At 38.5% G+C, this 12,719-nt stretch overlaps 1 protein-coding gene across 1 annotated transcript in view; it reads right to left on the bottom strand.

Annotated features, from left to right (window-relative positions):
• Window positions 1–654: 654 nt before the first annotated feature.
• LOC110460920 overlaps window positions 655–12,719 on the bottom strand; it is a 27,852-nt gene continuing 15,787 nt past the window's right edge. The window contains exons 2-4 of the mRNA XM_021514138.1: window positions 12,396–12,519; window positions 9,397–9,426; window positions 655–3,385 (exon numbers count right to left, since the gene is read on the bottom strand). Of these exons, the coding sequence (XP_021369813.1) occupies window positions 1,134–3,385; window positions 9,397–9,426; window positions 12,396–12,459 (2,346 nt within the window). The 5' untranslated portion in view covers window positions 12,460–12,519 and the 3' untranslated portion in view covers window positions 655–1,133. The remainder of the gene's footprint in view (window positions 3,386–9,396; window positions 9,427–12,395; window positions 12,520–12,719) is intronic.

The raw sequence follows: 12,719 nt of genomic DNA, 5'->3' as shown, positions 1-12,719 counted from the left end.
TACAGAATCCGCTACTCACCCACACTCACACTGCCATCCCTTTACTGTCATCTCACAGTACAGAATCCCCTACTCACTCACACTCACATTGCCATCCCTTTACTGTCATCTCACAGTACAGAATCCGCTACTCACCCACACTCACACTGTCATCCCTTTATTGTCATCTGACAGTACAGAATCCCCTACTCACCCACACTCACACTGCCATTCCTTTACTGTTATCTCCCAGTACAGAATCCGCTACTCATCCACACTCACACTGCCACCCCTTTACTGTCATCTCACAGTACAGAATCCCCTACTCATCCACACTCACACTGCCATTCCTTTACTGTTATCTCACAGTACAGAATCCGCTACTCATCCACACTCACACTGCCACCCCTTTACTGTCATCTCACAGTACAGAATCCCCTACTCACCCACACTCATACTGCCATCCCTTTACTGTCATCTCACAGTACAGATTCCCCTACTCATCCACACTCACACTGCCATTCCTTTACTGTTATCTCCCAGTACAGAATCCGCTACTCATCCACACTCACACTGTCATCCCGTTACTGTCATCTCACAGTACAGAATACCCTACTCATCCACACACCCCCTCGCTCTCACCTCACAGTACAGAATCCCTTACACAACCACACTCACAGTACAGAATCCCCTACTCATCAACACACCACCACATTCACACTGTCATCCCTTTACTGTCATCTCACAGTACAGAATACCCTACTCATCCACACACCACCACACTCACATCTCACAGTACAGAATCCCTTACACAACCACACTCACATCACTTTACTGTCATCTCACAGTACAGAATCCCCTACACCACCACACTCACACTGTCATCTCACAGTACAGAATCCCTTACACACCCACACTCACACTGCCATCCCTTTACTGCCATCTCACAGTACAGAATCCCCTACTCACCCACCCAACACCACACTCACACTGGTGAAAAACAAGAAGTGAAGAAAAAAACTTTTTTTTTATTCCATGAGATGTGATCACTGAGAAGCGATAAAATGTTTTTCTTAAACCTTTGTTTGGTTCCATATCATGTTACACAGTATATAGATATACGTAACTGCAGTTAGCATAAATATTGAGTATTTTTATTGACTGAATATTCGGACAAGATGATCATACAAAGGGTTAATTTCTGTCACCCGGTACTTTACTCGTTCCTTTGCCTTGTCTAAAACTGATCTTCCCCTTTTGTCAAGTATGGTTGTGATGTCATACTTGCGTCCTGTTGCCTCAAGGTATTCTTTTACCTGAGTTTCACACTCAATGAATATGTTTACATCTGACATATACCTAGCAATGAGATGAAGACAGTGATGTCCGTCCTTATCTACAACTGTGGTAAGTGCTGGGTACGACCGACATAAATGTACACAAAGCTCCCCATGTCCCCACCTGCAGCTTAAATGTAACACTGATCTTCTTAACTTATCTACAACTGTGGTTAGCGCTGGGTACGACTGACACAAATATAAACAAAGATCTTTGTGTCCCCCAAAACAACTCGCATGTAACACTGTCTCCCCCCAATGCTTCACTAACTGAGACATGTACCTAGCACACACACAACTCGTATGTACCACACGACCATCTACTGACTCACACTTCTTTTGTTTTCTACATAAGGATGTAAGCACAGTTCTTTCCACTGTTTGAAATATAAAACAGTTTCCTGTCAGTGCCACAAGATGGAGCGTGCTTTGTCCAACAGTGTCGTGCACCAAGTGAGGATAAGTGTCACACAACATGGTCACCATTTCTTCTCTCTCAAACAAACACGCCTCCTGAAGGACATTGATATTGTAAGCAATGTGTGAAGATTGCGACCTTCCTGCCCTTGCATTTGGAGTGACGTCATATTCCAGTAGTTTACGTAACACATTCAAACTCCCCCTCTTCACCACGTAAAATGGTGTCTTCTTATCAGGTTTTACACCCTCGGACAAGAGGTATAAAACACACTCTTCAGCACCAGAGGAGCATGCTTCATTCAACAGGGCGAGTTTTATCTGGTGGCATAATTTTTTGTCAACATTCTGATCACTTAGCCATCTGATGAATCCCTGCAGAAACTGAGTATCTGTCCAAACATCTAATGAAGTTATTTGCTGATATTTTATATCAAACCAGTAACTTTGAGAGACAGAATAGTCCGATTCAAACTCTTTGACTAAACGTTTAAACATGGTATTGTACTGATTATTTGACGATAAACGTATCCTGTTTGGAATTGGTGGAGATGTAGTTAGAAAACTGAGGAATTTTCTGGGACAGTTCTGTATGTAGCCTAAGGGAGTTTTTTCTCCATACAAAAGTGCCACTGTTTCCTCAATGGAGTCATGGTTGAATTTGTAACAAAATCCTTGTTTTTGGATAGGCTCTTTTTTCACCAGCCAACCCAACAGACAATTCAAGGACTCCTTTACAAATTCTACTTTCCTCTCCTTATTGTATAAAAGCTCAACTGTTGGGGTAACTTTGACTATATCAACAGCAAATGCTTCTTCTAGTAAATTTTTATCAAAATTTTCATTGTGATGGTCTAAATCTTCTTCCTTAACTTCACCTCCATTCAGAAACAGATACATCAGACTATAACATTTTCCGTCTTCCAATTTAGATAAGAAAGATTTCATGAAACAAAAAGGCCTTCTAAAAAAATTGACCCTCTCTGTGTGCAAAGAAGGTGCATCTCTGAACAACGAGCAACATTGTGGAAAACCAGTATCTGGTGCACACATGACAATTTCTTTTTCTTCATTATCTGTCCATGAAACAAAATTATCTTTTGGTTCATATGACTTTAACATTTCCAGTTTTTCTCTTGCATCTATGCCGAGTTCCACAATGTTTTTTTTAGTAAGAACTGTTTCTGAAAAAGGACCATTTAAAGAACTCAAAATTCCACTGCGACTTGCAATGATCAGAAAATTGCCTTCTGTGTGCTCATTGCCAAACAGTTTTGAAAAAATGGAATTTTCTCTTTGCTTCCATTCTTCCACATCTTGTTTGTGCACAACATTTTTTCCAAAGATGTCATCTAAATAAATAACTAAGTGTGACGTTGGCAACACTAAATCCAAGTCTTTGATATTGTGCAGTTCTAGAGGATGTCGTCGTCGTCGTCGTCGTCGCTGCTGCTGCTGCTGCTGTCCCTCCTCCACATCACGGCACAGCAAATGGAGAAGTTCAAATGCAATGGATGTCTTCCCTTCTCCTGCGTTTCCTTCGATAACAACGACCCTGTTCTTCATGAGTTTCTCATGAGCATCCTGGAAACTTTTGGTAGGAACAAACGTGTAATTTTCTTTTTCTTTTATTATCCTAGCTTCTGTTGTTTCTGCAAGGTAAAAATGAACCATGTCTAGTAAGGGCAAACAACAGAGTTAGCTAGAACTGTTGGCAGAATGACAGACTTTTCAACCCACCCCCGACCACGACCCCTGTAAGAAGAACTATAGGAATAGATCTTTGCAAAATATGTTTGAATAATGATTAAGTAATGATTTGCTTACTTACCAAGCTGTACACCTATCTTAGGATATACTGCACAGTCATCCTGCCAAGACATACTTGCATACCAGATTTGGTTACTCAAGGTGAAACAGTAAAGAAGATACACCCCAGACACACTTTTTCAAACGCTGATGTCAAAGGTAAAACAATAGGTCACACTGACCTACTTTTTGTACTTGACACTCCATCACCCCAAAGTGTACTTGCATATATGTCCTGAACACATTTTTCCAAAGGCTGAGGTCAAACCATATAAGTCACAGTGACCTACATTTTGTACTTGACAATCCGCCATCCCAAAATGAACTTACAGGTATACTAAATCTGGTTATCCCCAGTGAAATAGCTAGTTTAGAAGATATGCCCTGGACACCTTTTTTCAAAAGGTGAGGTCAAACCATAGGTCACAATGACCTCTTTTTGCACTTGACACTCCACCCTCCCGAGATAAACTTGTATACCAAATCTTGGTACTCCAGGTGGATCAGTATAGAAAATATGCCCCAGACAAATATTTCCAAAGGTTGAGGTCATCGGTCAAACCATAGGTAACAATGACATTCTTCTCTGTGCTCCCATAATGTACATGTACCTACACAACAAATTTAGTTACTCGTGTTAAAATAGTGTAGAAGAAATGCTCAACAGCAGACAAAATTCTGTCTTTCTTTCTTAACAAGAAATCCCAGAGAGATCTTGGCACCCACCATTAAATATTAGAAATATCTCACATAAGTACTTCCTGTGGCCATCTTGGGTTTTTTTATCACTCTTCAAAGTGCACTTGTACAACTACAGACCAAGGAGAACCTCATAAACTGTACATATCAAATTTGAGAAAGATCCTTCCAAAACTTCCTGAGAAATAGCGATAACAAACATTCACTGTCAAAATCAAAAATGGTGGCCTTTTGGCCATTTTGCTTTTCTGATGAGTCTCAAAATGTCTCAAACATGCACAACTATAGACCAAAGGGAACCTTCATTTCAAATTTGAGAAAGATCCTTTCTAGAACTTCCTTGGAAATAGCGATAACAGACATTCACTGTCAAAATCAAAGGCAAACAACTTCAGTGTGTGTTGACTACATCAGTGGAGTTTCACACATAATGTGGATAAAAACTGTTGGAGGAGTTGTCTACAGATCTAGATGGACAGACGGACGAAAGGACAGATAGACAACCTGAGTATACCACACACACGAAAGGACAGATAGACAACCTGAGTTTACCACACACACACACCCTGCCAACTTCATTTCGGGGGATATAGATAGCATACATTGAAGATTGTTCCACGGAGATCAGGAAATATATATTTGACATTGTCAAGACAACTGAAAGTATTTATGCTATCTGTTTGACACCTTACTTGCAAAGTTGCATTTTTTGCATAACTGCAACGCAGCAGCCAAAGCAATTAATTTAGTTTTATTCAAATATGGATAATAAGGCATTACAAGATATTTTCAAAACTATGGGAAAACAAGAGATCCCAGAGTTAGTTCTTTGTCAGTTTGATCTTTTCTCTTTTTTTCTCTTATCTGTTTCATCGAGTCATGTTAACACTTACAAACCTTCAATGTCAAAAATCAAAGTTGGCGGCCGTCTGTCGGCCATTTTGTTTATCTGATCAGTCTAAGGTGAAACATGAACAATAAAGGACGGTGGGAAACCTACATAACCAATATGAGAAAGTTCCCTTCAGTACTTCCTAGGAAATAGCACTAACCCATTTTGTTCATCCGATCAGTCTCAAAAGTAAACATACACAACTACAGACAAAGGGGAACCAAACCATCAAATTTGAGAGAAAGATCCCTCTAAAACTTAATGAGAAATAGCAATAAAAAACATTGATTGTTAAAATCCAAGATGGCTGCCTTTTGGCCATTTTGTTTATCTGATCAGTCTCAAAAGTAAATATGCACAACTAAAGAGACTAAGGGGAACCTATACACAATATTTGGGAAGATCCTTCCATAACTTCATGAGAAATAGCAATAACAAACATTCACTTATATAATCCAAGATGGCCGCCTTTCGGCCTTTTTGTCTATCGGATCAATCTTAAAAGTAAACATGCACCACTACAGACCAAGGGGAACCTTCATATAAAATAAGAGAAAGATCTCAGCTTGGCAACACAAAACTTTAATAGCAAGACCAATTGGCAACGCAGAGTTTTTCCTTTATGTGAGCCCTGAGATACAGTATGTATCTGAAAAGTACAATTTACCACCAAAATGAAACCAGCAGAAGACCTAGAAGTAATATTCTACAATGTCTCGGCCAATCAGAAGGCATGGCAGCCATATTGAATTATGGTATCTGGATGTTACATCTTTATTCATCATGAAGACTGCTAAGTATCATTTACATTTGTATCACTAAGTCCAGTACTAGTGGTTACACTCATTTACACTCTCTGCACCCCTTGAGTCTGTCACAGCGAAATTTGAAGCACGAAGATAACTATTTGATTGGTCTCAGGTATAAAAAAAACCTGGCCATTCGCTAGGCTGATACCTGTCTTTTGTAGATTATAGTGGATTGACACTCGACTTCAAAGCCAGTCACCTTCACGGTAACACGACCTTGAGATTCTATTTATATACATCACAGGATCAAAGTGGCTATAGCATTCTTGTCTCATCCATAAGGTGGCTCACACTGAGTCTTCAATGTTATCATGACAGGGGTTCAGAGAGAGTAAGTTTCCCCTGGAGTATTCAGGATGTACCAAGTATAAACACAATAGTACCAATAGAATAAAATTTGCAACAGATCCTGGATTCTGGAATCAATGAAATAGTATGGCATTGAAGTAGGATATCCACCATGTTACATGTACAATCACACCACACAATGCCAATTCAGAAAGGGCTACATAATGTAGTTTTGAGGTTTTATTTCTGGTACATACCACCAACCTTTGACCAGGTTTTATTTCTGGTACATACCACCAACCTTTGACCAATGTAATTCTTTTCACACTGAAAATCCACATGGCTGTGCAGGTTCACACTGAAAATCCACATGGCTGTGCAGGTGACCATTCCTTTTCACGTCCGATTTTGGAATCGAACCCTGGCTCCCCTGATGAAAAGGTGAGTGCATTATCCATTGCACCACCTGACCACCCAGTTATTGTTATATACAAATTAAACTAGAACACTGACAGGTCAGCAAGCTAAGGGCTCCGCTGTGTGACTGACTATACATCCCCCAAGCAAAAGCTACATTGACCATCTTAGACTTTGGGAAATAGGTCATGGCGTTATTAACTAAGATGATCTGTATCATTTGCAACAATACAAATTAGTTTGGTTTGGTTTTATTTTGTTTTTATAATGTCCTATTAACAGCTAAGGTCATTTAAGGTAAATTTTAACATTAAAATATGTGCCTTCATGTGTGATGTGCAGGCATGTATGTGTGTATGTGTGCTGGAAACAGGGTATGTCGGTCAATATACACAATGCCACAAAATTAAAAGTATGAACAAAACTGTGCCACTAGATCAGAAGATATAGCCATATTTATAAAGTAAAACACTAAGAGAAAAACCATTTTTGTTTAGCATTTCATCTGAAAAAATTAACTGTTGTCCACAGTGTAAACATGGCCATATACAATGTGATTTTGATAGTATATCACCTGTTCTATTTTTAGTATCAGTGACCTTTATCTTGACATTAGGTTTTTTAAAACCTCTATTGAATATCTGCATCACAATTAATGTATAACCATGTGAAATATAAGAAATTTTGGCCTTCTGGTTCCTGAGATATTCTTTAAGTGCTAACCGTCAAACAGATAGACAGACAGACTGACAGAAGACAGACAGACAGACAAATGGGCAGCTGATCATTGGACAGCATGATTACTAATTGCATATGCTGACCCCCTATTAATTCTGACCAACTTCATAATGTTATAAGACAAGAGGCCCAATGGGCCTGCATCACTCACCTGGTATAAATCTCACACTTGTAATCTTAAAAGTGGACTAAAATACAGCTACAGGCAGAATATCAGTGTTTGATTCATAAGAACCGATTAAAAGATTTAAACATATGACCTTGAATGTCGAACAAGGACATCAGGTTGAAAGTGGATCAAAGTCATTCATTTGAACAAACTTTGTAGTCATTCATCCCAGCATGCTACAGGCCTAATTTCAGTACCCTGGGCCTTTTGGTTATTGAGAAGTTGTTTGAAGATTTTAAGACATTCAACCCCTGTGACCTTGAAAATTGGTCAAGGTCATTCATTTTAACAACCTTGGTAGCCCTTCACCCCATCATGCTACAGGCCAAATATCAGTGGACCTTTTGGTTATTGAGAAGAAGTCGTTTGAAGATTTTACGACATTTGACCCCTTTGACCTTGAAAGTTGGTCAAGGTCATTCATTTTAACAAACTTCATAGCCCTTCATCCCAGCATGCTACAGGCCTAATATCAGTACCCTGGGTCTTTTGGTTATTGAGAAGAAGTCGTTTGAAGATTTTACGACATTTGACTCCTTTGACCTTGAAAGTTGGTCAAGGTCATTCATTTGAACAAACTTGGTAGCCCTTCATCCCAGCATGCTACAGGTCCAGTATCAGTACCCTGGACCCTTTTGGTTATTGAGAAGAAGTTGTTTGAAGATTTTAAGACATCTGACCCCAGTGACCTTGAAAGTGAGTCAAGATCATTCATTTGAACAAAATTGGTAGCCCTTCATCCCATCATGCTACAGGTCCAGTATCAGTACCCTGGACCCTTTTGGTTATTGAGAAAAAGTTGTTTGAAGATTTTAACATATTTGACCCCTGTGACCTTGAAAGTGGGTCAACGTCATTTATTTGAACAAACTTTGTAGCCCTCATCCCAGCATGCTACAGGCCTAATATCAGAACCCTGGGGCTTTTGATTATTGAGAAGTAGTCGTTTGAAGATTTTAACATATTTGACCCGTGTGACCTTGAAAGTGGGTCAAGGTCATTCATTTGAACAAAATTGGTAGCCCTTCATCCCATCATGCTACAGGTCTAGTATCAGTACCTTGGACGCTTTTGGTTATTGAGAAAAAGTTGTTTGAAGATTTTAACATCTTTGACCCCTGTGACCTTGAAAGAGGGTTAAGGTCATTTATTTGAACAAACTTGGTAGCCCTTGATCCCAGCATGCTACTGGCCAAATATCATCATCATATGCCTTTTGGTTACAGAAAAGAAGTTGTTTAAAGTAAAAAGTTGACGCCGGACAGACGGACGACGGACCATGGCATAAGCTCACATGCCCTTGAGCTAAAAATGTTTACCAGTTAAGATTGACAAAATTTGACCCAGACCTTTGATCAGATGACCTTGACCTTTGGTAAGTTGACTTTTTGTTTGATTATCACCAAGTTTGTTTTCTCAATTTCATACCAAATTCTTTATCAAAATCTGGCCTTTAAGGGTCATACAATACAGTATACCCAATTTGCTCTATTTTTAGTAACAGCTACCTTGACTTTGACCTGATAAAATTGTGAAAGCCCCTTTGCAAATCTACATATCACAGTATATATAAAGCACACCATGTGAAGTTTTAGAAATTTCAGCCTTTTCGAGTCCGAGATAATCTCTGCAAACGAAAGTGCTGCCAGACAGGCGGACACTGTGATTACTATACTAGGGCCCTACTTGTTTCACATTCCCTTTAACATCTGAACCTTATTATCGAACTACTTCATCAGCTGCTGTCCCTGAATATCAGTTTAGTTTATATACAGGGTTTGAAGCATCTCTCCTTCACCAAGTAGAAAAATATCTTCATCCAACCCTGATCAGCAAACTCACCTATCATTGCTGCCAGCTTAAAGCCATATGCTGAAAAATACAAGGATAAGTCTCTTCGTTATTTCATAAAATGCTGATTCAGAACTAGAGTATAAATAGAATCATCCTTTTTTTTTAACTTTATGGCAAAAATTTTAACAGTTTAAAAGTGATACAACAGTCATTACCTATCGATCTCCAATAGCCCATTAAAAATAAATACAAAAAACAGCTGCAAAGCATTGCTCGCCTATTGGTCATATATGTTGTAAGATAGCAAATATTAATAGAAACACAAGTACAGTAAAACCTTGATATAATGCCCGTCATTTCATAAGAGTTTTTCCTAAGAATTCCTTTAAACGTTTCCCTCAATTTATTGCCAAACCCCTTTATAACGCCAGTATTTCTTTGAACAAATGGTGGCAATATAAAAAGGTTTTGTTGTACCTGAACATGTCGTTTATTTGAATAGAAGAGATGATCAGACAACGTGAAATAGCCAACAGTGTATTGATGGTAGTGACCGATCCAACACTGCACAAAACAAGAGGCCCATGGGCCTAAACGGTCACCTGAGTCTACAGTATTTATTTTTGTTGTTGAAATATGTACCAATTTGAGTAAAAAATAGTATAATGTTAACTTAACTTTGTCAGGACCATGAGCTGATCATTCCTAGACCAATTTTAAGTGAGATCGGCCTATTAGAACTTAGTAGCAAAATAGCGGCCATGGCAGCCAAATTGTATTTCTGATTGACCCGAAAAATAACAACACTTTGTCAGGACCATGATTCGATCATTCCTACAAAGTTTCAGTTCAATCGGCCAAGTAGATCTTTACTTTAAGTTTGAAATAGTTTTCCAAAATGGCAGCTGTGGTGGCCATATTGGATTTCTGATCGACCTGAAAAATAACAACACTTTGTCAGGACCATGAGTCAATCATTCCTACAAAGTTTCAGTTCAATCGGCCTAGCAGAACTTGACTTTAAGTTTGAAATATGTTTTCAAAATGGTGGCCGTGGCGGCCATATTGGATTTATGATTGACCTGAAAAATAACAACACTTTGTCAGGACCATGAGTCGATCATTCCTACAAACTTTAAGTTCAATCGGTCCAGCAGAACTTGACTTTAAGTTTGAAATAGGTTTTCAAAATGGCGGCCGTGGTGGCCATATTGGATTTCTGATCGACCCAAAAAATAACAACACTTTGTCAGGACCATGAGGCGATCATTCCTACCAACTTTCAGTTCAATCGGTCCAGCAGAACTTGACTTTAAGTTTGAAATAGGTTTTCAAAATGGTGGCCGTGGCGGCCATATTGGATTTCTGATCGACCCGAAAAATAACAACACTTTGTCAGGACCATGAGGCGATCATTCCTACCAACTTTCAGTTCAATCGGTCCAGCAGAACTTGACTTTAAGTTTGAAATAGGTTTTCAAAATGGCGGCCGTGGCGGCCATATTGGATTTCTGATCGACCCGAAAAATAACAACACTTTGTCAGGACCATGAGGCGATCATTCCTACCAACTTTCAGTTCAATCGGCCCAGCAGAACTTGACTTTAAGTTTGAAATGTAAAATGTTAACGGACGACGGACGACGGACGACGACGGACGAAAACGGATAGCAATAGGTCACTTGAGCTAAAGCTCAGGTGACCTAAAAACCTTGCCCAAAAACTTTAACCTCAAGCTTTCCCAAAAACTTTAACCAAGTCCAATTAAGCTGTTTTGGCCCCTAAAATATGAAAATATGGTTCAGCACATTGCGTACATTCCATATATATATATACTTCAACCTTATAATAGACAACAGCCTATTGTTGTTGGTGATCCAACACTTCACAAAAAAACTTGCCCAAAAACTTAAACCCTCAAGCTTTCCCAAAAACATTAACTAAGTCCAATTAAAGTCATTGGAGTGTATTATTATAAACGGAAACAGGAAATACATCCCTAGTTGAAAATCCAATGTAGGGAGACAGTATCACAATTTCCGCAAATTCTAATGTTTAATATTAAACTGATGAATATTGAATGTTTATTATTGACTGAACAGTACAAGTGTGTTCTCTCAATATTAAAAGTATTTCAAATCAATCCAGGCATTATTCAGGGTGTTTTTTATCAATGAGTCACATGTTTCCATTTTTCTGTACTTCAGGAAACCGGCTACCTATTTCACTACTGTGAAGTTTTTCCAGAACGATAACTCTTACCTGCAGTTATTATGTGTATATGGTTTTATTATAAATTTGTCAATTTTTATATCGTGTATAGAGAATTAATTTTACACAATTTCAGCATTTATTAAATTGATATACATTAATGCAATACTAATATATGTCAGTATCATTTTTATTGACATTATTTTGTAAAATTATTGCGTCTTTCATTTTTTTTCAAAATTCACTCCTTTCTACATAAATATCCATTTAAAATCCTTAAAATTCTGACAACCTATATTTTTGTGGTGGCAGAAAATTTCCTTTACTTTAAAGCAATATAACTACAAAATTTAAGAAATTCGACTGAGAAATGGTGACACAATCCTATTACCTTAAGCTGTTTTTTGGCCCTAAAATATGGAAATATGGTTCAGCACATTGCTTACACTCCATATAAATGCCTCAACCTTATAATAGACAAGAGTGTATTGAGTGTAATGATCCAACACTGTATTAAGAAAATTTGCCTAAAAACTTTGACCTCGATGAACTGGCCACTGGGATGCTGAAATCTGTAATTTACTTTACAAGAAATAGCTATTTCAAAGTTCATCAGCGACACTCGAGATGTCTGCCTTGCCATTGTGTGCATTATTTCAATTCGTCTCAAGATTGAATATTAAATACTAAAGTCCAACAATGTGTTTTTTTTAATTTGTTAAACATTTATCTTTATCCCTGTCTTATTGGGTCTTACACCCTTCTGCCCAAAAGGGTCGAGACAAAATGAAAATCATTCTTCAAATTGGACTGCATACAAAGATTGTAATTGTTTACCTGGATTCACCCTATTAGGTTCCATTCCTCTAGATCTTGTCCCTTGGGAGGCCTCAGCATCCATTTATACACGGTTGGGTTCTATCATCCAAAGGAAACTCCCCAGACCAAAATGCTTCCTAGCCTATAATAAAGAAGTAAAGGTTATAATAATTGACTTTTTTCTCCCTTGGGCCCAGCTCCTCTGTCCAGGGACAGGTCCACATCCTCCATTTATACAACAATGTTGAGTCTAGATCTCCTTTGCTCAAGATAGCTCCAGAGTAATATTTAGGTTAAAATAATTTCAGTTATATTCGATGGAGCCCTGCTTCTCTGCCCCCC

This window comes from Mizuhopecten yessoensis, unplaced genomic scaffold (genome assembly GCF_002113885.1).
Source record: "Mizuhopecten yessoensis strain PY_sf001 unplaced genomic scaffold, ASM211388v2 scaffold10523, whole genome shotgun sequence".
NCBI lineage: Eukaryota > Metazoa > Mollusca > Bivalvia > Pectinida > Pectinidae > Mizuhopecten > Mizuhopecten yessoensis.
The sequence above is the reverse complement of the archived record's forward strand: the minus strand, read 5'-3'. Positions and strand labels throughout refer to the sequence as shown.